The sequence below is a fragment of the Schistocerca piceifrons genome, chromosome 7 (genome assembly GCF_021461385.2).
Source record: "Schistocerca piceifrons isolate TAMUIC-IGC-003096 chromosome 7, iqSchPice1.1, whole genome shotgun sequence".
Lineage (NCBI taxonomy): Eukaryota > Metazoa > Arthropoda > Insecta > Orthoptera > Acrididae > Schistocerca > Schistocerca piceifrons.
In genome coordinates, this window is record NC_060144.1 from 468,065,483 (window position 1) to 468,091,364 (window position 25,882).

General features: G+C 39.5%; 1 protein-coding gene across 1 annotated transcript in view; it reads right to left on the minus strand.

Moving 5' to 3' along the window:
* The window catches only part of LOC124709020, a 126,041-nt gene that overhangs the window by 39,299 nt on the left and 60,860 nt on the right, over positions 1–25,882 (minus strand). The window contains exon 11 of the mRNA XM_047240667.1: positions 4,933–5,042. Coding sequence (XP_047096623.1) covers positions 4,933–5,042 — 110 coding nt within the window. The remainder of the gene's footprint in view (positions 1–4,932; positions 5,043–25,882) is intronic.

Consider the following 25,882-nt stretch of genomic DNA (forward strand, 5'->3'; position numbering starts at 1 on the left):
ATTTTGCACTTCCTGTCGATCACATTTTTGAGACGTTTGTATTCCTTTTTGCCTGCTTCATGTACTGCATTTTTATATTTTCTCCTTTCATCAATTAAATTCAGTATTTCTTCTGTTACCCAAGGATTTCTACTAGCCCTCGTCTTTTTACCTACTTGATCCTTTGCTGCCTTCACTACTTCGTCCCTCAAAGCTACCCATTGTTCTTCTACTGTATTTCTTTCCCCCATTCCTGTCAATTGTTTCCTTATGTTCTCCCTGAAACTCTGTACAACCTCTGGTTTAGTCAGTTTATCCAGGTCCCATCTCCTTAAATTCCCACCTTTTTGCAGTTTATTCAGTTTTAATCTACAGTTCATAACCAATAGATTGTGGTCAGAGTCCACATCTGCCCCTGGAAATGTCTTACAATTTAAAACCTGGTTCCTGAATCTCTGTCTTACCGATATATAATCTATCTGAAACCTGTCAGTATCTCCAGGCTTCTTCCACTTATACAACCTTCTTTTATGAGTCTTGAAGCAAGTGTCTTCCTCTTTCATTTCTCACCGTCAATCCACATTCACCTACTACGTTTCCTTCTCTCCCTTTTCCTACTGCCGTATTCCAGTCACCCATGACTTTTAAATTTTCGTCTCCCTTAACTATCTGAATAATTTCTTTTATTTCATCATACATTTCCTCAATTTCTTCGTCATCTGCAGAACTAGTTGGCATATAAACTTGTACTACTGTGGTAGGCGTGGGCTTAGTATCTATCTTCGCCACAATAATGCGTTCACTATGCTGTTTTAGCAGCTTACCGCATTCCTATTTTCCTATTCATTATTAAACCTACTTCTGCATTACCCCTATTTGATTTTGTGTTTATAACCCTGTAGTCACCTGACCAGAAGTCTTGTTCCTCCTGCCACCGTAATTCACTAATTCCCAATATATCTAACTTTAACCTATCCATTTCCCTTTTTAAATTTTCTAACCTACCTGCCCGATTAAGGGATCTGACATTCCACGCTCCGATCCGTAGAACGCCAGTTTTCTTTCTCCTGATATCGACTTCCGCTTGAGTAGTCCCCGCCCGGAGATCCGAATGGGGGACTTTTTTACCTCCGTAATATTTTACCCAAGAGGACGCTATCATCATTTAACCATACAGTAAAGCTGCATGCCCTGGGGTAAAATTACGGCTGTAGTTTCCCCTTGCTTTCAGCCGTTCGCAGTACCAGCACAGCAAAGCCGTTTTGGTTAGTGTTACAAGGCCAGATCAGTCAATCATCCAGACTGTTGCCCCTGAAACTACTGAAAATGCTGCTGCCCCTCTTCAGGAACCACACGTTTGTCTGGTCTCTCAACAGATACCCCTCCGTTGTGGTTGCACCTACGGTACGGCTACCTGTATCGGTGAGGCATACAAGCCTCCCCACCAACGGCAAAGTCCATGGTTCATGGGGGGATATCTTTCCGTACGAGCTCTCACTTCCCTTATTTTATCTTGGTGATGGTTTATCCCTATGCGGGTCGGTGTCAACAATATATTTTCACATTCAGAGGAGAAAGTTGGTGATCGGAATTTCGTGCGAAGATTGCGTTACAACGAGAAACGCCTTTCTTTTAATGGTGTCTAGCCCATATCCTGTATCATTTCTGTGACACTCTCTCCCATATTTCGCGATAATACAAAACGTGCTGCCTTTCTTTGAACTTTTTCGATGTACTCCGTCGGTCCTCTCTGGTAAGGATCCCACACCGCGCAGCAGTATTCTAAAAGAGGATGGAGAAGCTTAGTGCATGCAGTCTCCTTAGTAGATCTGTTACATTTTCTAAGTGTCCTGCCAATAAAACGAAGTCTTTGGTTAACCTTCCCCACAACATCTTCTATACGGTCCTTCCAATTTAAGTTGTCCGTAATTGAAATATCAAGGCATTTAGTTGAATTTACGGCTTTTACGTTACACTGATTTATCGTGCAACCGAAGTTTAACGAATTCCTTTTAGCACTCATGTGGATGACCTCACACTTTTCGTTATTTAGGGTCAACAGCCACTTTTCGCACCATTCCGATATCTTTTCTAAATCGTTTTGCAGTTTGTTTTGCTCTTCTGGTAACTTTATTAGTCGATAAACGACAGCGTCATTTGCAAACAACCGAAGACGGCTGCTCAAATTATCTCCAGAATCGTTTATATAGATAAGGAACAGGGCCTCTAACATTACTTTGGGGAACGCCAGAAATCACTTGTTTTACTCGATGACTTTCCGTCAACTACTACGAACTGTGACCTCTCTGACAGGAAATCACAAATCCGATCACATAACAGACGATATTCCATAAGCACGCAATTTCACTACAAACCGCTTGTGTGGTACAGTGTCAAAAGCCTTCCGGAACTTCAGAAATACGGAATCCACCTGAAATCCCTTGTAAATAGCAATCAACATTTCATGTTAGTAAAGAGCTCGTTGCGTTTCACAGGAACGATGTTTTCTAAACCCATGTTGACTGTGTGTCAATAGAGAGTTTTCTTCGAGGTGATTCATAATCCAGAATGAAATTTTCACTCTGCAACGGAGTGTGCACCGATATGAAACTTCCTGGGAGATTAAAACTGTGTGCCGGGCCGAGACTCGAACTCGGGACCTTTGCCTTTCGCCGAGCTACCAAAGCACGACTCACGCCCCGTCCTCACAGCTTTAATTCCGCCAGTACCTCGTCTCCTACCTTCCTGAGGACGGAGCTTGAGTCTTAATTGATAATGTTCGAACACAATATATGTTCCAAAATTCTGCTGCATATCGACGTTAACGATATGGGCCTGTAATTTAGTGGACTACTCCTACTACCTTTCTTGAATATTGGTGTGACCTGTGCAACTTTCCAGTCTTTGGGTACGGATCTTTCGTCGAGCGAACGATTGTATATGATTGTTAAGTGTGGAGCTAATGCATCAGCATATTCCGAAAGGAACGTAATTGGTATACAGTCTGGATCAGAAGACTTGCTTTTATTAAGTGATTTAAGTTGCTTGTGGTATGCTGTTAATGAATGGCAGCACAACCGGTAGAATCATCAGACTGGTGAACAAATTTGCCGTCAGGTTTCGTGGGACAACAACGAGAGTGCTCCAGCTATCATGCAAAATCGCACTCCAGAGGCCCTTAATTCGCATACTTACAACCAACATAAGGTCAGTACAGCACCTAGGCGGAACAGACTTTTATCAGAAAACACAATAGATCTCCAATTCGCCCTCCAATGAGCTGCCGATAACAGTTCGTTGTGTCACTGTGGTGCCAGCTGCTGCTCGAATTGTTGCTGCAGACGCAATGTGATGAACCATAGTCATGTATGAAAAACGAGGGTCTTCCCTCTCAGTAGTGCCACGTGGCCCGTACATTCTTGTAAAGAGCTAATCGTCGTAAATGGTGGTTACATTCCTACCAAATCTTTCTGCAGTATAATGCAGCCTCATTACATGACCTCGTTTAAACTCAGTGAGGTATTGATAATAGCTACTTTGGTCCCATTGTTGACTAATATAACTCACTACGTCCAATCGCAAAGGTAACTAACACTCACGACCGTTACAGCACGTATTTGAAGCAAACCTGATTTTCATCCTCATAGCGGTGCTACTAGCGCCACTCTTACGCAACTGACGAGAAATTCGAATAGACCTCATGTTTCAGTTGTAGAAACACGCCTAACAACTTTCGTTTCTCTCGCACAATTTATTCTCGGTGTTGGGATTTTATTTCGTCAGTGAATTTTTCATAGGTGCCAACGACAATAGCTTGTGATCAACTGACCAGCTTTGCCGTCTCCGATATGCGCATTCCTAGGCGCTGCGCCGTAACTATGTTCCCTTTTCCAAAGTCAATTATGTCAGTGGGCCTCTCTATTTCCGGCAAGAATAATTCCCCTTCAGTCTCTGCTCTGCGTTCTCACTTCGTCACGTATCCATGATGCCACCAGGTCGCATTCTTTCAACCGGTGGACAGTGGTCATAATGTTATGGCTCATCAATATGAGTGATGACTATTTTACTTATACTGAAACAACGATAATACAATTAGATTTTACAGAGAGAGAAGCAAGAAAATTAAAATAAAAGTATGAGAAAGAGCGCAAGGAGACATGAGTTAAAGGGCTTGCAATACATAAAGACACGCTTAGGATTTAGCAATGTTCAACTTTTGTTCTACTATGACTACCGAGACATAAATAGAGTGGACATGTTTATCATTGCATATTCTACCGTCCATTTGATTTTCTGGACAAGAGGTCCGATACAATTTAAGGTAGTCCGAATTCCTGTGGTAGATGTAGTGCTAAAATTGTGAAGATCACGTGCACTACCAGCCGTGATCGCCAAGGCTTTCAGCTGTTGCGGATAGTGGCCGGTAGCTGTTCGTTTCTCCACATAAACTTCGCAAAATAATATTTACGAAAACAGATGCCGAATCTACAGCAGCCTGTGACGAACGTAAACATTTTGTAACGTTACGGGGCTCCCTTGTCAGACGATTCAAAATACTGAATATAGATATTTTTGAATTGGAAACTTAAGATAAAAAAGGACGTACTGCAGAGAATGGCGCTAAGCAGTTGCAACCGCCATGTCTATTGGAAAGACGTCGTGATAATTCATTCTTCCAGCGTTGCATTTAGTAACTCTGCGACGCTAACTTCAAAGAAACACTTTCTCTCAGCTGCATCGTTAGAAAGTGGAGCTACTGCTAATAAATCTGAGTGGATTTCTTGACCGAATTTTCAGTTTACTGTGAAGCATTCTCATATGGGGTTAGAACAGGTCAAGAAAAGAGTGACTTGCGTTATCAGTTAAATAAAGTGATCATGAGTGTTTGCACTGTGTGTAAATATATTATACAGGGTGACCATGGGGTTTGAAACTTTCAGCTGTATCACTCACACGGAATCGGAGATCTCCCAGAGGTGGTGTGGCATAAGGTATGCCCAGGAACTGGTTGTAGAGAGCACTGTTCAGTGATGTGGCCACCACTCCCCTCAAGGCACCATTCTCTACAGTCACGAATACGTCGTCTCCCTGTAACAAGTTCTCTGGTCACCATCCTAATCTCTCTATTACACACAAACGCTCTCTCTCTCTCACTCACTCACTCACACACACACACACACACACACACACACTCACACACATACACACACACACACACACACACACACACACACACACACACACAAACATGCACATACACATACACACACACACACACACACACACACACACACACACGTCGTCTCCCTGTAACAAGTTCTCTGGTCACCATCCTAATCTCTCTATTACACACAAACACTCTCTCTCTCTCACTCACTCACTCACACACACACACACACACACACACACACACACACACACACACAAACCTAGGCACAGAGACATGTGAATAATTATAGATTAAATGCAACTAACAGCTGCTTATAATAAGTAATATTTATAACAGACTGTTTCCACTTTATCGCCATTTTCAAGTACATGCGATTACAGTTTTTGTGAGAACAGGTATGGATGTCAACGTCATTCATATAAAGTAGTTGTATTGTACTCACTTTTAGATTGACGTGACTTCCATATTACGTCGTTAGCGGACTGTTTTAGTAAGATGGGAAATAATCTCAAGATGTTGAAAATAAAATGTTAGTTACAATTTGACAGCAGAATGAGTTTTTCACTCTGCAGCGGAGTGTGCGATGATACGAAACTTCCTGGCAGATTAAAACTGTATGCCGGACAGAGACTCGAACTCGGGACCACCACCTTTCGCGGGCAAGTGCTCTACCAACTGAGCTGCCCATGCACGACTCACGGCCTCTCCTTACAGCTTTACTTCTGCCAATACCTCGTCTGTTACCTTCCAAGCTTCACAGAAGCTCTTCTGCTCTCAAGTGCTGGTAGAACTCTTGCCCGCGAAAGGCAAAGATCCCGAATTCGAGTCTTCGTTTGGCACACAGTTTTAATCTGCCAGGAAGTTTCAATGTGACAGTAGTTAGACAGTTCCACTTTTACGACGCTACATGTTTTCAAAGACTGTGCAGATGAACAGTGATGTTATGTTCAAATGTGTGTCAAATCTTATGGGACTTAACTGCTAAGGTCATCAGTCCCTAGGCTTACACACTACTTAACCTAAATTATCCTAAGGACAAACACACACATCCATGCTCGAGGGAGGACTCGAACCTCCGCCGGGACCAGCCGCACAGTCCATGACTGCAGCGCCCTAGACCACTCGGCTAATCCCGCGCGGCAGCGATGTTATATTACTAACTAAAATTTGTTACTATTGTCTTTGGTTGTTGCGTATGTTACTTCCGATTTATCCATTTTCGTGTTTTATAAGTCCAATAAAAATTTTGAGGTAGTGCTTTTGTATAAACCTGTATGTATGTTTAATATTTCTTGTGAGTGTTTTCTCATGTACAGATAGATTTCTGATTCTTCAAGTATGTTTATTGCAAAACCAGGTCAATTCTACTGCCCGATTCCACTCCTTGGATTTGAGCAATGACGTCATCCCTAAGGCAGAAACGCTACATGGAGGCAATCTTTGAAAGCAGCCGATCGTATTTGTAAACAAACGAATGTAGCATACGATAAAGTTACAATAACAGATCATGTGATTAATTACTTAGCCATAAATTACATCGGAAAGAACTGACGGTATCGAAAATGTATATGAACAGAGATGGAGAAGTATACATATCTGAATAAATTATTATCGTAATTTATGCAAATAAGAAAATCACAGAGAACCTTGAAATCCATTACAATATAGCATATGATGAAGTCGTAACGTTGTGAGATAGAGTTACGCTTTAATAATTATTATTGAATCTAACGGGACCAGAACACAAGTAACGAAAAATCACAAAAAGTAGGGCCTAAAGAATATTGGAATCGGTAACTAGAATTAAGCTACATAAGCCATTTCTAGTTACCGTTTCCAACCATTCCACGTTTCGTCATTTGGTTCGTTTTAACAACAAGCGCGTGCACTATAGTGTTACAGGATTTCTACATTTGGTATTACTCTGTCAACTATTACGAAAAAGGAAAAAAAATGGAAACTGTACATATAATATTTGTTACTTGTTCGTAGTACTTCTGAGATCAATAAGAAATGTAGAAATCCTACAGATTTACTGCAAAATGTCCAAAATTATGAACCATCGAATAGCTGGAATCGTTAACTAGAATTGACCTCCTTTATAGGTCAATTCTAGTTACCAGTTCATACCATTCGATCGTCCATGAATTAGATTGTTTTTTCAGCAGGTGTGTGCACTAAAATGTGGTGTAATAGGATTTATGCACTTGTAATTGCTCTCGGAACTACTGCGAAAAAGTTCCTAATATTGGAATCGGTAACTGGCTACTGATTCCAATTTTTGTTATTTCACCGCAGTTGTTTTAGAGAGTAATAAAAATGTAGAAATGCTATTACGTTACAGAGTATACAACTCCTGCAAATATAATTTACATATGAATCATGGAACGGTTGGAATCGGTAACTGGAGTCTACGTATAAGTTTAATTCTAGTTATCAATTCTGATATTTGTTACTTTTTGTGTTTTTTCGTTAGTTGTGTACTGGCTTTCCTTCTAGAATTTAGTGTATCTGTTCCTCCACATTTCATGCTGCTGTTTCGTATCTGTTGTTATTCACTTCATTTTCCCGTTTTTCTTTTACATTTTAGTTTGTTCCCGTCCAAAACACCAACTTTCCAGCGCTTCTACCGCTAGAGTCAATAAATAAGACTAAAATTAACCCTATTTTATAATAGTATGACTTCACTATCGCTTTACTGTAATGCAATTTAAAGGCTGCCTGTACTTTTCTACTCGCATAAACCACGAGAATAATTCTTATCAGACATGAAAATTTGTTTTTAACTCTTGTTCTTCTTTATTTTCGTTATCTGCAATTCCATTCGATATAACTCATTATAAATAACTGCGTGAAATGTTATTGTAATTTTATCGCATGCTGCATTCGTTTGTTTACGAGTATGATCCGCTGCTTGGACTGCCTATATGTAGAGTCCTTGCCTTAGGCATGAAGTCATTGCTCAAAGCAATTTAGACACAAGTACTACCTCAAAAACTTTATTGAACTTACAGAACACGAAAATGGATAAATCGGAAATAACATATACAACAACCAAAGATAATCATAACAAATTTAGTTAATAAAATAATATCGCTGTTCATCTGCTCAGTATTTGTAAACATGTGCCGTCGTAAGAGTGGAACTGTCAAGCTACTGTCACATCGTAACTAACAGTGTATTTTCAACATCTTGACATCATTTCCCATCTTACTAAAACGCTTACAGTTATAAGACAGTCTACTAACGACGTAATGTGGACGTTACATTAATCTAGACGTGAGTACAATACAGCTACTTTAATATAAATGACGTTGACATTCATTCCTGTTCTCACCAATACTGTAATCGCAGGTACTTGAAAATGGCGATAAAGCCGCAACAGTCTGTCATAAATAAAGATTACTTATTATAAGCAGCAGTTTGGTGCATATACTCTAATAATCATGTCGTTATCAGACATATACTATGCTGCTAGTCCTAAATAAGAAAAGTTGTTGACGTATGTGAATAAATTATCAACGAGACTAACTTATAGCATTTTTTTTGTATTGAATGGCTATTCTATACCAAAACCCCATGGGCCAACCGATCTCCATTAAGAGTGTAACTGCATCAGGTATACGAAGAGGTTAGTGACTTAACCCAGGAGAATGACATATAATCAGGCTAGGTGGACAGGAATTAATCAGTATCTTCCTGATAGTTTCTTCATCGCTCTTAAATTCCCTGGGTGTTTCAGTGAGATACTTCCCCGATTGGTTTCAATGAGATGCTTCCCTTACTGCGTACGATAACTATAAAAAAGTCCCCGAGAAAGGGAACGTTACTTTTATTTAATGACATGTTAGAAAACTACAAGCGAAAAAACATTTACTTATGACTCACAGCAAAGAAGAAAGTCTAACCATGGATACAGAGTATGAAAACTAGGCTCGGCTTGTAGAGAGGAGCTGACTTCACTTGGTGTCTACCTAATCGAATACATAGCATTTTTGGGTTCACTAACCACTTCAGAAATGTATAGGACGGTTTCCTTAGCCGTTTAATGAAGTTTTCATGTTATCTTAGCTATTAAGTGGGAAGCCATTCCAGATCGTTTGCGGACAGCAGCCGTCAGTCTAATTTTTGCGGCAGATGAATGAAGTGCCGTTGCCGAAAGCATTAGCTCACAAAAAGCATGTCAAAGTCGCACTCAGTGAGAACTAGAAGAATGGTGAAAACCCGTTTAAAGTCCTCTTCACCATTCTGACTATCGCATTACGAACATCTATCATCCAAATGCAAGAACAGATGCCACTGGGGGGACAGGAAGAAGGAGATGACCAACATCAACGATCCCATGTCCAGCTACCTCAACAAAGCTCCACATCTCAGACCTAGGAAGGGTTTCATGCAGGCAACCATCCCCACAGATATTCATCTCTGATACGTACTCAAAACTGCTAAGATACAGAAATTGTCACTCAAGGAAAAAAAATGGCAGATTTACAGCTTTTACCATAAGCCTATTGAATGTACCGTCGGCTGAGAACTTTAAGAGCAACGTTGTGGAAAGGGATTATGAGAAATGCGATTTCGTACAAATGCAGGTTTCTAAACATCATGTCGTCTGCACATATCTAGACGAACGTGTGAGCCAGAAAGATTCATTTCATCAGGCGACAATTCCATAAATGCTGCGAGGTATATGGAAACTAAGATTTAGTGATCTTTGGACTCGGAGAGAAAGTAGTGAGCTACTGCTATGTCTCTTATGAATTCTGTATCTAAATATAGAAAAAATTTTAGTTTTGCTACCAACTTTGCTGATTATCGTACCTCTAGAATCTTTGGACGGCGTGGGGCAGCCTCCACCTTCGTCGAAAAGGTGGCAGCAATGAACAGCAGCGCGAGACAGTGCATGTTTGCCTCTGAGAGGACGCAACTGCGCTGGCAGTCTATATACCCACAGATCGCAGCGCAACTGTCTCTCATATTATTTACAATAAGAGAAAGACGATAATTAGCTGTAGTTCAAGTATCCTACAACTGGTTCGTAGAAATACATTGCGTCATAAATAATTTTTTATCTTATCGTCAGTACAAGAAGACGTTGCGACATATAATAACGATGAGTACCTGGTGATACGTACAACATTAAACCACAATGCCTGAGGGTCCATCAAATCAGAAACGAATGCGCACAGCACTGTGAACATGGTACTTGTCGTCTTGGAAGACAGAAATGTCCACAGAATATTCGTCATAAAGGAGTAAAAGAAAGGGTAACTCTTAATCACCGACAGTTCTGAAACAAAAATCCTGCCTCGTGTTCACGGTAGCCTGAACGAGAGGCCGTCAGAAAATCACAAACCAATTACGCTATGAGATACACCATCCACACACTACGTCTCATTGGGCTATATATGTACTTGACGCTTTGCATCATTAAAAAAAATGTGATTGTAGTTACGGACAGCCTGTTGTGAGTGACGTTTGGATCACTGAAGACTATATCTTTAAATGGCACTGTGAATAATGGCCTTTCCCGAGCTCGTTGTTGTTGTTGTCCTCAGTCCAAAGACTGGCTTCATGCAACTCTCCATTCTGCTCTACCCTGTGCCAGCTTCTTCATCTCCGAGTAACTACTGCAATCTACATCCTTCTGAATCTGCTTAGTGTATTCATTCCTTGGTCTCCTTCCACGATTCCCCCCCCCCCTTCCCCGGCGCTTTCCTCCAATACTAAACTGGTAATCTCTTGATGCCTCAGAACGTGTCCTACCAACCGATCCCTTCTTCTAGTCAAGTTGTGCCAAAAATTCCTCTTCTCCCCAATTCTATTAAATTCCTCCTCATTAGTTACGAGATCGACCCATCTAATCTTCAGCATTCTTCTGTAGCACTACATTTCGAAAGCTTCTATTCTCTTCTTGACTAAACTATTTATCATCCATGTTTCACTTACATACATGGCTACACTCCATACAAATACTTTCAGAAACGACTTCCTGACATTTAAATCTATACTCGATATTAACAAATTTCTCTTCTTCAGAAACGCTTTCCTTGCCATAGCCAGTCTACATTTTATATCCTCTCTACTTCGACCAACATCAGTTATTTTGCTCCCCAAATAGCAAAACTCATCTACTACTTTAAGTGTCTCATTTCGTAATCTAATTTCCCCAGCATCATCTGATTTAGTTCGACTACATTCCATTATCCTCGTTTTGATTTTGTTGGTGTTCATCTTCTATCCTCCTTTCAAGACACTGTCCATTCCGTGCAACTGCTCTTGCAGGTCCTTCGCAGTCTCTGACAGAATTACAATGGCATCGGCACACCTCAAGTTTTTATTTCTTCACCATGGATTTTAATTCTTAATTCAATTTTTCTTTTGTTTCCTTCACTGCTTGTTCAATATACAGATTGAATAAGATCTGGGGTAGGCTGCATCCCTATCACGTCCCCTTCCCAACCACTGTTCCCCTTCATGCCCCTCACTCTTATAACTGCCATCTGGTTTCTGTACAAATTGTAAATAGCCTTTCGTTCCCTGTATTTGACCCCTGTCACCTTCATAATTTGAAAGAGAGTATTCCAGTCAACATAGTCAAAAGCTTTCTCTAACAAGCGGACCCTCCATACTGTAAATTACGGATTTTGATGCGCTTCAAATATGTTGTAGAGGCACATACCCCGAGTACCTGGCTATCCGGTTTGTTAGCGACGGGCCTTGGGTTCTGAGAAAATCGATTTTGAAATTCATTGCGCGATTTGTATATACGTAACATTAGACGTATTCCGGACAAGTCAGCGGAGCATAGTGGTGAATGTTCACGGCTACCTCGCTGGAGGTACCGCGTTTTAATCCTGCTCGTGTACTTTTTTTTTTAAAAAAAAAGACCGAATTTTCCAATTTTATTTCAAAGAATATCAACACATTTTAAGCTGTGCGAAATTATAAAGATATATTCAGTTATTAATTTTTTTCTGTCATGCAATATAACAAAATCTTATTTTTCATCGTCCACATTGCTTGATGTGCCAGAACAATATTGTGGGTGATTAGAAACAACCGAAGTACAAATTTTCGCAGCCTCACGCGCATATTATGAAAGCAACTGTCTTCCAGGCGCATGGTTTCTTCATCAGCGATACCAGGGAACAAAATTCTTTTGCATTCAAAAAGATTTCTCTTTCATCCGCTAATTTCGATGCGAACCGTGCGTATCTAATCACGCTTTCGAAATTAGGTGCGCTGAATTGATGTAGGATTAGCGGATGTAATTTCATCGAGCTTCTCTAGAAGCGATCTCTCTATTAGATTAGATTAGATTAGATTAGATTAGATTAATACTAGTTCCATGGATCATGAATACGATATTTCGTAATGATGTGGAACGAGTCGAATTTTCCAATACATGACATAATTAGGTTAATTTAACAACATACTTAAGTTAATATAACAACTTTATTTTTTTGTGTTTTTTGTTTTTCTTTATTTTTTATTTTATTTATTTTTTATTTTTTTTATTTTTTTTTCTTAATTTATATCTAAAAATTCCTCTATGGAGTAGAAGGAGTTGTCATTCAGAAATTCTTTTAATTTCTTCTTAAATATTTGTTGGTTATCTGTCAGACTTTTGATACTATTTGGTAAGTGACCAAAGACTTTAGTGCCAGTATAATTCACCCCTTTCTGTGCCAAAGTTAGATTTAATCTTGAATAGTGAAGATCGTCCTTTCTCCTAGTTTATTATTAATGGTGTCATACCATTCACTGTACGGAACTGTATGTACTGTGTCTTATCAAAGTTCAGTGAGAGTCCGTTTACAAGGAACCACTTAGTAATTTTCTGAAAGACAGTATTGACAATTTCATCAGTTAATTCTTGTTTCTCAGGTGTGATTACTATACTTGTATCATCAGCGAAGAGAACTAACTTTGCCTCTTCATGAATATAGAATGGCAAGTCATTAATATACAATAAGAACAACAAAGGACCCAAGACTGACCCTTGTGGAACCCCATTCTTGATAGTTCCCCAGTTTGAGGAATGTGCTGATCTTTGCATGTTATGAGAACTACTTATTTCAACTTTCTGCACTCTTCCAGTTAGGTACGAATTAAACCATTTGTGCACTGTCCCACTCATGCCACAATACTTGAGCTTGTCTAGCAGAATTTCATGATTTACACAATCAAAAGCCTTTGAGAGATCACAAAAAATCCCATTGGGTGGTGTTCGGTTATTCAGATCATTCAAAATTTGACTGGTGAAAGCATATATGACATTTTCTGTTGAAAAACCTTTCTGGAAACCAAACTGACATTTTGTTAGTACTTCATTTTTACAGATATGTGAAGCTACTCTTGAATACATTACTTTCTCAAAAATTTTGTCTTACATCAAGTTGGGAGCATTTAGAATAATTTTCTTGAAGATTTTCACCTTTCGGTAAAAATAAACATCGCAGGATTGGCAATAAGGAATGCACTTTGGTGGGACCACTTTTAGGGTGCAGGTGCTCGCTTTCCTTTCATCAGTGAATAGATGATATTATAAAGTGGTAACGGTTTGCCCTCCCCACGAATCGATAATGTACAAAAATTTTTTCATCCCTCGTACGGAAGAATTACAGAACGCAAAAATTCTTCATACACCAGTTTCGTGAACTTCCCGGTTTTCGTGAAGGACACGACTACATTTCTGTATTTCTGAGTTAATTCGTCTACTCGTTTTTTAACGTTAGGACCAAATTTTCCGGATGGTTCTCGGATAAATAAAAAAAAGGGGGCTGGATTCGATCACGGTACCTCCGGCGAGGTAGCCGTGAACCTTTACCACTACACTACGCTGACTTGCTCGGAATATATGTAAAGCCACGGGTATACGCTCTTGGGTGGGGCGGGTGGCAACTTTTAAATATTAAATGCAAACAGCCATTTTTATTGCAGATTCGGATTCTCCATAAAAAAGTAATCAAGTTTTGTCTGAAACATTTTTTAAACCGTTTAGAGATGGCGCTGAAATCGAGAAAAAAATAAAATTGGGGAAGAACTCTGATTTATTTAGAATTATCCAAGAAAGACGCATCAAATCGGTAAAAAATGTGCACCAATTCTTTCGTTACGCCAAATTAAGCTATTTTTGTACAAAATGTACTGTATTCTACTTTTAACGTTACGTTCCCATGGGGTGCTTCATTAGTGTGAGTCCCCTTACCTCTCACAATCTGGGGTGCTTAATTAATGAAATTGGCCACGAAGAAATTGTTCAAAACTATTCCCATTTGCTTCAATGCATAAAGTCAATCGTTTGCGAAAGTTGTCCACAGTTTTGAGCAGCACATCCCGTGGTATGGTTGCACACGCTCTTCGAATGCGTTGCTCCATATCGTTCCTGGTTGTGGGCTGTCTTCGATAAACAATATTTTTTAAATAACCCCACAAGAAAAAAATCAGATGTTAAGTCTGATGAACGTGGAGGCCACTGAATTGGTCCGCCGCTTCCTATCCGCCGTCCAGGGTACCGTGAATTTAAAACGTTCCGCACATTTTTAGCATAATGGGGAGCTGCTCCGTCCTGTTGGAACCACATTCGTTGCCTAGTTTCTAAATCAATATCTTCCATTAGCTCCAAAAAATCATCGCGGAGAAGTTGTAAATAAGATTTCCCAGTATCATTTTGGTCAAAAAAATACGGTCCTATCAAGTAACCGTTTAAAATTCCACATCACACCATTAACGACCATTTTTGTTGATTGTCAACAGGGTCTGTGCCAGTGAAGATTGACTGGGGACCAATAATGACAATCATGACGATTTCATTCGCCATTGTTTTTGAATGTTGCTTCATCCGTGAACGTAACGCATCTAAAAAATCATTGTCACCTCTTATCATGTCCTAGGCCCATTGGCAGACATGTATGCGTATTTGCATATATTTCGCCGTTAATCCCTGTGTGAGTGTGATATTATAGGCATGATATTTATGTGCCCTCAAAATCCTCAAAACAGTTGTTTTCGGTATTCCAGTTTGACTCTGAATCACACGACTACTAATTTCGGGATCCAGTTGATCACAGACGAGAACGGTAAGGGTACGAGCGTCATTTTCATTGTATTCACGATGACGAGATAGTCAGTGCATGTATCCATTTCTAGCTCGTTGAGTGCAATTTCGAATAATGTTTTTGCGTGAATTTCGTCTGTCTGGGAAACGATCCGCATACAATGGCGCAGCTGCAGCGTAATTGTTATGGTATTTACCTAAAATTAACATAATATCAACAATCTCTGTAGGATGATGGTGAGCCGTGTTTCGCTAAATAATAATTTACTTTCGTCAGTTGATGTTTACGGTTCACACTCTGAAAGTGAAGTGACGTCTGATCACTTTTTTTTTATTGTATTTCAATTTCCCATCAGGGTGGGCTGGCAGCAGCATATGCGCTGCTCTTCAGCCGAAAGATGTAGAACAAACAATAGAAGACATTTAAAAATAACAAAGGGGAGAATATGGTGAACATAGGTATAAAAAAGGAGGGAACATCATGGAAGGCAATAGACAAAAAACGGGGTGACTGTAGAATGGAGATAAAAAACTGTTTAAAAGTAGCACACACAAAAGCCACACACTGCGACAATTAAAAGAACACAAGGCACAGTATGACTGGAGCATAAAAGGTATCAACGGATGGCGTAGCACATAACAAACACTGACGGCGATCCTCAAGGCAGTACACAATGAAAATCACACCTCTTGACGCACAGGAGAAACGGCACTAAACACAACACTGATGTGGCACACTGACGATGATCAAAACAGAGGATCTGCCAGGCGCAAGGAGATGAGGGAGACCAGAAGAAAGGAGGGAGAGGAAGAGATGGGGGAGAAAAGCGGGGGGCGCGCTGAGGAGGGCCAGGGAGGGAGGGATGTGGGAAGGAAAGAGGCAAGTACGGGGTGCAGGGTCTCAGGGGAGGAGGGGGGGATGAATGGAGGAAAAACCCGCTCTGGGAGAAGGAGGGAAGAGGAAAAAGGGGGCCCTGGGGAGGGGGGGGAGGAACAAGGCCAGGTTATAGTTGGAAGGAAGGGTAGATGTTACGGCAAAGTTCGTCATCCGGGAGGGGGAGTTGTTGGAAATTGCCCTGATGAAGGAGATGGAGGGTGTGGAGGTGGAGAGAGGGAGGGACACAGCGATAGAGGTGCGGCAATGGGCGGGGGGTGGAGAGGAAGGAGGAAACCAGAGGGTGGGGGGGATCAAGCCTGCGGACATGTAAAGGATGCAGAGATGTTGGAGGAACATGAGGAGGTGGGGGAAGGGCATCAGTTCATACAGGAGCCCGTCTGATCGCGTTGCACCGACCTTTATAATGAGCCATAGTTCGCAGTTTGGCCGTGGTAACACCACAGTTGGGCGAGTTAAGCAGTTGTGAAGAGTTCCCTAACCAGATTTTAATACCATTCTGCCTCCCTCCATCAAAAACTGTGCTGGGTAGAATATATTTTGTAAAAAAAAAAATAGCTTAATTTGGAGTAATGAAAGAATTGGTGCACATTCCGTATCGATTTGATGCGCCCTTCTCGGATCATTCTAAATAAATCCCCAATTTTAACTTTTCTCGAATTCAGTGCCATCTGTCAATGGTTTAAAAAGATGTTTCAGACAAAACTTGATTACTCTTTTGTAGAGAATCCGAATCAGCGATAAAAAATGGATGTTTCCATTTAAGATTTAATTGATGTCCTCCTTTGAGCTTATGAACTTGTCTTACCCACTATTTTTACCCGATGTATAGTTTTTGAGATACTCTCATCCGAAACTTCAGATGGACCACCCTGTAATTACTGCTTCCACCTTTCTGCTTTTCCTTCTTTGCTTAGAAATGGTTTTACATTTAGCTATTGATATTCATATAGGTGGTTCTCTTTTGTCCAAAGGTCTGTTTAATTTTCCTGTACGCATCATCTATCTTACCCCCATACATTCTTACATTTGTCCTTTAATCATCCCTGCTTAGCCATTTTGTACTTTCTTTCGATCTCATTTTTGAGACGTTTGTATTCCTTTTTGCCTGATTCAGTTACTGCGGTTTTATATTTTCTCCTTTCATCAGATAAATACAATATCTCTTCTGTTGCCCGAGAATTTCTACTAGCCCTCGTCTTTTTACCTACTTGATCCTCTGCTGCCTTCACTTTTCGTCTCTCAAAGCTATCCATTCTTCTTCTACTGTATTTCTTTTCCCCATTCTTGTCATTCGTTCTCTAATCTCTCTCTGAAACTCTGTACAAACGCTGGTTCTTTCAGTTTATCCAGGTCCAATCTCCTTAAATTTCCACCTTTTTGCAGTTTCTTTAGTTTAAATCTGCAGTTCATAACCAATAAATTGTGGTCAGGGTCCACATATGCCCCTGGAAATGTCTTAAAATTTAAAACCTGGTTCCTAAATCTCTGTCTTACCATTATATAATCTATCTGAAACCTTTCAGTATCTCCAGTCCTCTTCCATGTATACAACCTTCATTCACGATCCTCAAATCAAGTGTTAGCTATGATTAATTTATGCTCTGTACAAAATTCTACCAGACAGCTTCCTCTTTCATTCCTTAACCCCATTCCATGTTCACCTACTACGTTTCCTTCTCTTCCTTTTCCTACTGTCGAATTCCAGTGCCCCATGACTATTACATTTTCGTCTGCCTTCATTATTTGAATAATTTATTTTGTAGCATCATACATTTCCTCAATTTGTTCTTCATCTGAGGAGCTAGTTGGCATATAAACTTGTACTCTGTGGTAGGCGTGTGCTTCGTGACTACCTTCTCTACAATAATGGATTCACTATGCTATTCGAAGTAGCTTATCGACGCTCCTATTTTTTTTATTCATTATTAAACCTACTCGTGCATTATCCCAATTTGATTTTGTGTTTATAAGCCTGCATTCACCTGACCAGAAGTCTTGATCCTCCTGCCACCGAACTTCACTAATTCCAACTATATCTAACTTTAACCTGTCCATTTCCCTTTGTAAATTTTCTAACCTACCTGACAGATTAACGGATCTGACATCCCACCCTCCGATCCTTACAACGCCAGTTTTCTTTCTCCTGATAACGACTTCGTCCTGAGTAGTCCACGCCCGGAGATCCGAATGGGGGACTATTTTACATCCAGAATATTTCACTCAAGAGGACGCCATCATCATTTAACAGTACAGTAAAGCTGCATGCCCTGGGCAAAAATTATGGCTGTAGGTTCCCCTTGCTTTCAGCTGTTCATAGTACCAGCACAGTAAGACCGTTTCGGTTCATTAACCGAAGGGCCAGATCAGTGCCAGGCCAGACCAGTCAATGACGTTGCCCCTGCGACTACTGAAAAGGCTGCTGCCCCTCTTCAGAAGCCACACGTTTGTCTGGCCTCTCCCTCATGGTTGGACCTACTGTGCAGATACCTGTAGTCTATCACTGAGGCACGCAAACCTCCCCACAAATGGGAAGGTCCATGTTCCGAGGTACTCAAAATAACCGATTCTTGAGGTTCTCTTCGCAATGATCACTAGGAAACTACACGTGCCAATCACATTAATCTGAGTACCGCCTCTGTTCGACATCTACGTGGCTAGTGGTAGCGTAGGTCTGGGACACATGTGAAAGCAAAGTGAAAATTTTCCTCTTAGTTTTCGCTTAATGCTTCCACATAATTTTCTGTTCAAAATTAGCAAATGAAAAACATCAGAAAAAACTGACAACTGAAAAATATCAGGAAAAATTAGCATGTGAAAAACATCAGAAGAAATTAACAATGAAGAACATCAGAAAAAATTAACAAGTGAAAAAATCATAAAAAATTAGCAAGAGAAAAACGTCAGAAAAAATCAGCAAATGGGAAACACCAGAAAAAAATTAGCAAATGAAAAACATCGGAACAGTAACAAGTGGAAACGTCAGAAAAAACTAACAAGTGAAAAACATCAGAAAAAATTAGTAAGAGAAAAACATCAGAAAAAATTATCAAGAGAAAAACATCAGAAAAAAACAGCAAATGGAAAATATCAGAAAAAATTAACAAGTGAAAAACATCAGAAATAATTTCCTGATCATTTTCACTTAAGAAAGCCTTTAACATTTTGGTCCAATGTTGGCAACTTTTTTGACAGCCACTTGTTTGCCCAAATGTTAGCGATTTTTGAAAAATTGCAACATCTTTTTGGCAGGCACTTTTTGGCGGTTCAATCCCGCGTCCAGCCATCCTGATTTAGGTTTTCCGTGATTTCCCTAAATCGCTCTAGGCAAATGCTGGGATGGTTCCTTTGAAAGGGCACGGACGACTTCCTTCCCCATCCTTCCCTACTCCAATGAGACCGATGACCTCGCTGTTTGGTCGCTTCCCTCAGACAACCCTAACCAATCTCTCTCTCTCTCTCTCTCTCTCTCTCTCTCTCTCTCTCTCTCTCACACACACACACACACACACACACACACACACACACACACACACACACACACACGCTTTTTGGCGGCTACTTTTTGGCAAGCCCTTCTTGGCGACCATGCTTCTGCAACGACTTTTTTGCACCCACTTTTTTGAAACTGCGTTTTTGCAATCGCTTTTCAGTCACTTTTTAATGGAAAAAATTCCATTAAAATCATTTAAAAATTCTCCCTAATTATATCATGCTTAACATCGTATGTTAAATTTCTCCTGCCATATATAATTATGTACGCCAAAGTGTGATGAGGAATAGGCGTATTAAAAGTCGCCGACAGTTTCATAGCAGTTTTTTGTGCAGTAACAACATTTTTTTCACCTGTTCATATTGATAACGTAAGTTGGGTATGCATTAATGAAACTATATGCATTAATTTTTGTGGCATCTTTTACTTCAGTTGCTCTTTTGAAATATGTAAAAACACTGGATGCTTTCCAATATGTGATACGTGGTTCAATGTTCTACAGTTCTTCAGGAAATATTTCGTTTCGGCCATTCTTGAGATAAATATTTTGCAGATTAACAAGATCATTCAATGATTAAGCAGGGTATTGGTTGCCTTTTCTATTGGTCTGAAACATTACAAAAACAAAATAAGGCATATCAAATTCCATAGTATTGTAGTAGTTTGTGTCTACTTCAAAATTTCTTTTACTAGTGATTCCTGCTATTTCTTGTGCTTGAATATCAAAAAACGAAATTGCAATTTTAGGCTCTCTTAAAATGGCACAAATATTGGCACATATCTGTAATTGCAAATTTACCTTCAGATGGACGACTACCTGGATTGTCAGTGTCATCCCATTTTTTGGAAACCATCTATACAATGCATCACTCGAATTTGCGCTGCCAACAAATTTGAACGTTGAATCGCCTTCCCACATTATTTCTTGGTTGACTTTAAAAAAGGCACCCAGCATTTTAAGTGGATATAACACTTCGTCTTCTTTCTTTTGTAAGTTTCCGTTGTTAATGAAATTGCCTTCATATTTTATGTCATCAGTAAGAGATGACGTTAGATGATATAAAACTGTTGAGGAAATGCCAGGATTTTCTAGTCTTTAGATTATATGGCCCTCTTTTTTTTAACAATTATTGCACTTCACAACTGACTTGGAAAATTGTCAACTAATTTCACATTCGTTTTTTCTTCATATACTGCATAGTCTCTGCCATTTGCATGTGTAGCATTAAATGTCACGTACAAGTAAGCATTATTTTCAAACCAACCATCGCCAACTTTTACGTCTATTTCCACATTTTTATTTGCTAAATGTAAATTATTTTCGGTTTTTTCGTATACAGAAAAAGGCTGCCATTGATAACTTTCTATTTTATTCATTCTTTATTATCAATGCAGAAGAAGATTTTTTATCACAACATTTCCAAAAGCACAGTAACATTTGCACCACCGAAATCTATCACATGGTCGTTTTCATCGGTGATAATGACTTTCAGATTTTGTACTTTATCGTGAATTGAAAAAAATAATGAAAATTTTGGCTCATATACAATAGGGCAAGCAAACAATAAGTGGCCAGCTAGTTGCTCCATTTTTGGTTTCAGTGATGCGGTAGTGTTTGTTTCGCTATGAAAATATTCAGAATTCTTGACGAACATGCCATCGGGAAAATTAAAGGGCACTTTAACTTTTTCGAACAGAATAATTTTTAGCAATTCTGCTGCTGCGGTTTTGATGCCCGGCTCAGCAATCTGATTCTTACAATCTAACAACAAGCCAATACTATTTTCTTTATCAAAAAGTAGTTTGTTGTTTGTGCTCTCAATTTCCACTCTGTATATGTTTGATTTTATAGTTAAAGTGTCGGCAATGAACGAGTGCTGATGTTGAATTTAGTTTTCTAAATCTTCTAGACTGTACTGGCCTATAGGAATAGTCAATGTGGTGATGACGTCATTTTTGTCATAATGTAGCATATTGTTTTCAGTTGGAACATTTGCCGTCAAGAATCTCGTGTAAAAACCAACCAACCCTACTTTCGTAAAAGAGTTTCGTATTGGCACGTTAAGTCTTTTTTCTAAAGTTGACGTATTTCCGCTGAGTTCACAAATTCTGTTCAGTTATAGTAATATAAGTGGCAACAGATTGGGAGACAAAAATCAGAATTCGTGAAAAGAAACAGAAAAAGAAACATGGTGAACTTTAGCTAATTCTATTCGATAGAATAGGCTCAAAGGGCTGTGGGAAAACAACGTTAATGATTGATAATTATATCTTAGCGACATCATGGTTGAACTGTAAAAAAATTAACCACCTGTATGTTTACTTTTGAAGTTTAGATCAGCCGAAATGTCAAGAATTTATAAAAGCATGCAAAAAGAGTGAAGATACACACAAAGAAAAAAATACTACTTTTATCAGCAACACTGATGAAATTATTCCGCTACATGAAAGTAAAGATAACTCCGTTGTTGTTTTTGAAGACTTCATTCTTGAAAATCAAGATATAGTCAAAGAATACTTTACCAGAGGACGACGTAAGAACACTGACTGTTGCTGTTTACCACAAACATACTCAAAAATTCCCAAGCAGTTGGTGAGAGATAACCTTAATATTCTGAACATTTTTGGGCAAGATGACACAAATTTAAAGCACATCCACGACGAATTTGTGGGTGGAGATTTGAAGTGGAACGATTTTAGAGAAATTGGCACGAGGATTTTGGCTTTATAACTACAGATATGACTCGGAAAGCGAATTCAGGCAAATATAGAGATAAAATTAAAATCTTTATCAGATTTTAATGGATCAAGATCCATTAAAATTACACTGCTTTTATTCACCCAGCTACTGTGTGAGCTACAAAACCTAGTCACTTCACATAAACTTTATCACCTTTATTTTTCAACACTTTTCCACGAGATAAACATCTGGGTATTTCGTCTTCCGTAATTCCTGCTTATAGAAGCATCCTTTAATTTCGTTACCACTCTTATCCTTCAGCTTATATGTACGCGGATTTGTGTAGCTGACATTAAGGACTTCAAATAATTCAGTAGACCAATTTGCTGTATAACCTTTCTCGCACAAACCCTTCATTTTGCTCTTTCGCATTTTATCACCTGGCACGTACTTGGGAGATCCGCCTCTGAGTTCCACAGCTTTTAGCCGTAGCGAATCCATTACATTTACAGGGCTCATACCTACTGAGCTATGTACAGTTGTGACTGTGTATCAACTTTGGCAGTGGGTCGACCCACCTCTAATTACCTTGAAGTGCAAACTGTTTCCACATTTTTCCTTGAGTGTTCTGTTAATCCGTTCGACGACTGACGCCTTAATATCTGAAAAAGTAGAGTAGTGATTTATGTTTTCAAGCTTCATAGCCTCTCTTAAATGTTTGTTGTAGAATTCTTTACCGTTTTTCGGCTTTCTTTCTGCCAATTTATGTTTGAAAGCGCTAGTAACGTTTTCACCAGATTTATCTTCAACAGGAATCGCCTAAGCAAATTTTGAAAAAACCTCTATCACAGTCAACAAATACCGCGTATTTTTATTGATTTTGGATAGGTTCTTTAGGTTCCTAGAACCCATTTCAACCAAATCTGCTTGCCACAAGTCGTCTATGCAAAAGGTCTTTACTGGTCTTCTTGGGAAATTTTTCCTCACAGGTTTGTGTAGTTCATTAACAATTTCTTCACCAATATTCACTGTCGACCACCTTTTTTACAAACTTGCTCTTCTTGCTCTTAGATTCTGCACAATTGCCGCCGACTCTTGTTAGTGCATCTTTTGTAGAAAATTTTTGCAGGTTCATTGTAGCTGTGAATTTCTTGCATTATTTTTTTCACCCATTATTAGTTTATTTCACTAAATAAAATTAATTCGGATTTACTGGCACAGTTTTAACAGAATTTTTCAATTTGACAGTTAGAAAATTTGGCTTATTCACTACTATTGACTGATAACTATAATTAATTTCACATACTTTATCACCTACGGCTACTGCTATATCAAAATCCTCGAATTTCAGCTCTCCTTTTGTATTCTCTGCAATGACAATAATTTTTTTCCGTACAAATTGGTACTTAAAAGTATAAATTAACTGTTCTTCGCCTGTCATGAACATGAATCCAGCCGTTTGTTTATCATTTATTTTTTTCAGGGTTGTTTCTGCTTGATTGATATTCGAAGCTAGATCATGCTTCGTGTAATAATCAGCGAAAAGGTTCTCTAGCCCTTTATTGCTGTAATAATTATTAAATTGCGTGAGAATGCTTGTGTATTCAGTTTTGCTCACGAAAAGTTTCTCTAGCTCTTTTTTGCTATAGTATTTACTGAGGGCAGATTTCAGATACTTTTTTTGTAACTGCAACATAGTCATTTACAGGTTCATTTATGTATACTAAACGTCTACCTTTAAAATTAAAACAATTTTGACTGATCGTAAATAATTTATGCAATTCCACTTTAAAATGTTCAATTAAGTGATCTAATTTTTGCTGCAAAGATTGAATTAATTCGTGTTCTTTTCTAATTTTCTTCTCTAAAGATTCGTGCTCTTCTGATTCTTTCAGGGGTATAAAAGCCTGAATTCTGTGTGTACTTCCATGACAAACTACGTGAAAAGGGAATGTTTTGCACCGAACATGATCTATAAATACAAACACTGGTGTGAAATAAGTGACAGTTCACCACTATTCGAGAGTTTAGTACACTTACCGTTGAGTGAGGAGGAGGATGATGATGATGAGTAGGATGGGTGAAAAAATAGTTATGCACCACACACTTTTTTACTCATTACATGTGTAATCATATGATTATTTTCTCGTAAAGGTATTATGAGGGGTGTTCAAAAGCAGAAACACGAAACAACACTGTGGGCATAAATAAAGACTTTATTCAAAAGTAATCACAACTATCGTACTGTTTCACGAGCCAAAGGATTCTCAGTTCCCAGAATTCCTGTGGCTGTGACAGGAGTCAGTCCCCCACTGTGTCCTCCATTTCGTCGTCAGAGTAGAAGCGCTTCCTTTTGAGATGTTCTCTTCGCGAGCCAAACACATGGAAGTCGCAGGGTGAGGACCGGGCTGCTCCCAACTGAACTTGGCCATCACACTTTGTGTGACTTTGGAGACGTATGGACATGTGTTACCGTGGAACAGAATCACTCTCTGACCGAGCAGACCCGGCCGTCTGCTCCTGATGGACTTGCGTAGGCTATGGAGTGACTCGCAGTACACATAACTGTTAATGATTTTTCTGTGCTCGAGTAATTCGAAGATGACGGTGAGCATCACTTTGCCTGCTGAGGGCACAGCTTCTAATTTTTTAGGAGAGGAGGCGACCCAACCACGCTGAACATTAGATTTGCGTCCCCAGATCTCTCACTAGGTTAACCCAAAGCGGCATACGCAAATTTCAACCAGTCTGGTTATTACGACATTTCGTACCTTTTCATTTGAGCGCTCCTTGTATGTTGCAGAACCTCAGAGAAAGCTGTTATGATACCAAATATCAGCAAAATCAATGGCATTTTCTTGGATTTGATGACATAAGCGTACGGTAACAGCTTTGTCTAATTTAGCATATTATTTTAAGGGATTCTACTACAGATGTTCTCATCTAGCTGTATAAACTGTCTCGTAATCATGTACTGTTACTCATTCTGTAGCTGAACAACCAATGATATCTACATCTACATATGTACTCCGCTAGCTACCAATCAGTGTGTGGCGGAGGGCACAATTCTCGCCAAAGTCATAATCCCCCCCCCCCCCCTTCCCCTCTGTTCCACTCGCGGATCGTACGAGGGAAAAACGACTGTCTGAACGCCCAGTATGAGCTCTAATTTCCCTTATCTCTGAATGGTGATCATTGCGCGATTTGAAAGTTGGTGGTAATAATATATGCTCATGCTCTACATGCTCGACCAAGATCGGATTTCGGAATTTAGTGAGCAGCCCCTTCCGTTAAGCGGGTCGTCTATCTGCAAGTGTGTCCCACTACAAACTTTCTGTGAGATTTATAACGCTCTCACGATGGCTAAATATACCAGTCACGAATCTTGCCGCTCATCTTTGGACCTTTTCAATCTCTTGAATGAGACCCAATTGGTAAGGGTCCCATACAGACGAACAATACTCTAAGGTTGGACGAACTAACGTATTGTAAGCTATTTCCTTTGTTGAAGAACTGCATCGCTTCAGGATTCTACCAATAAACCGCAATCTAAAGTTCGCCTTGCCCGTCACTTGTGTAATCCGATCATTCCATTTGAGATC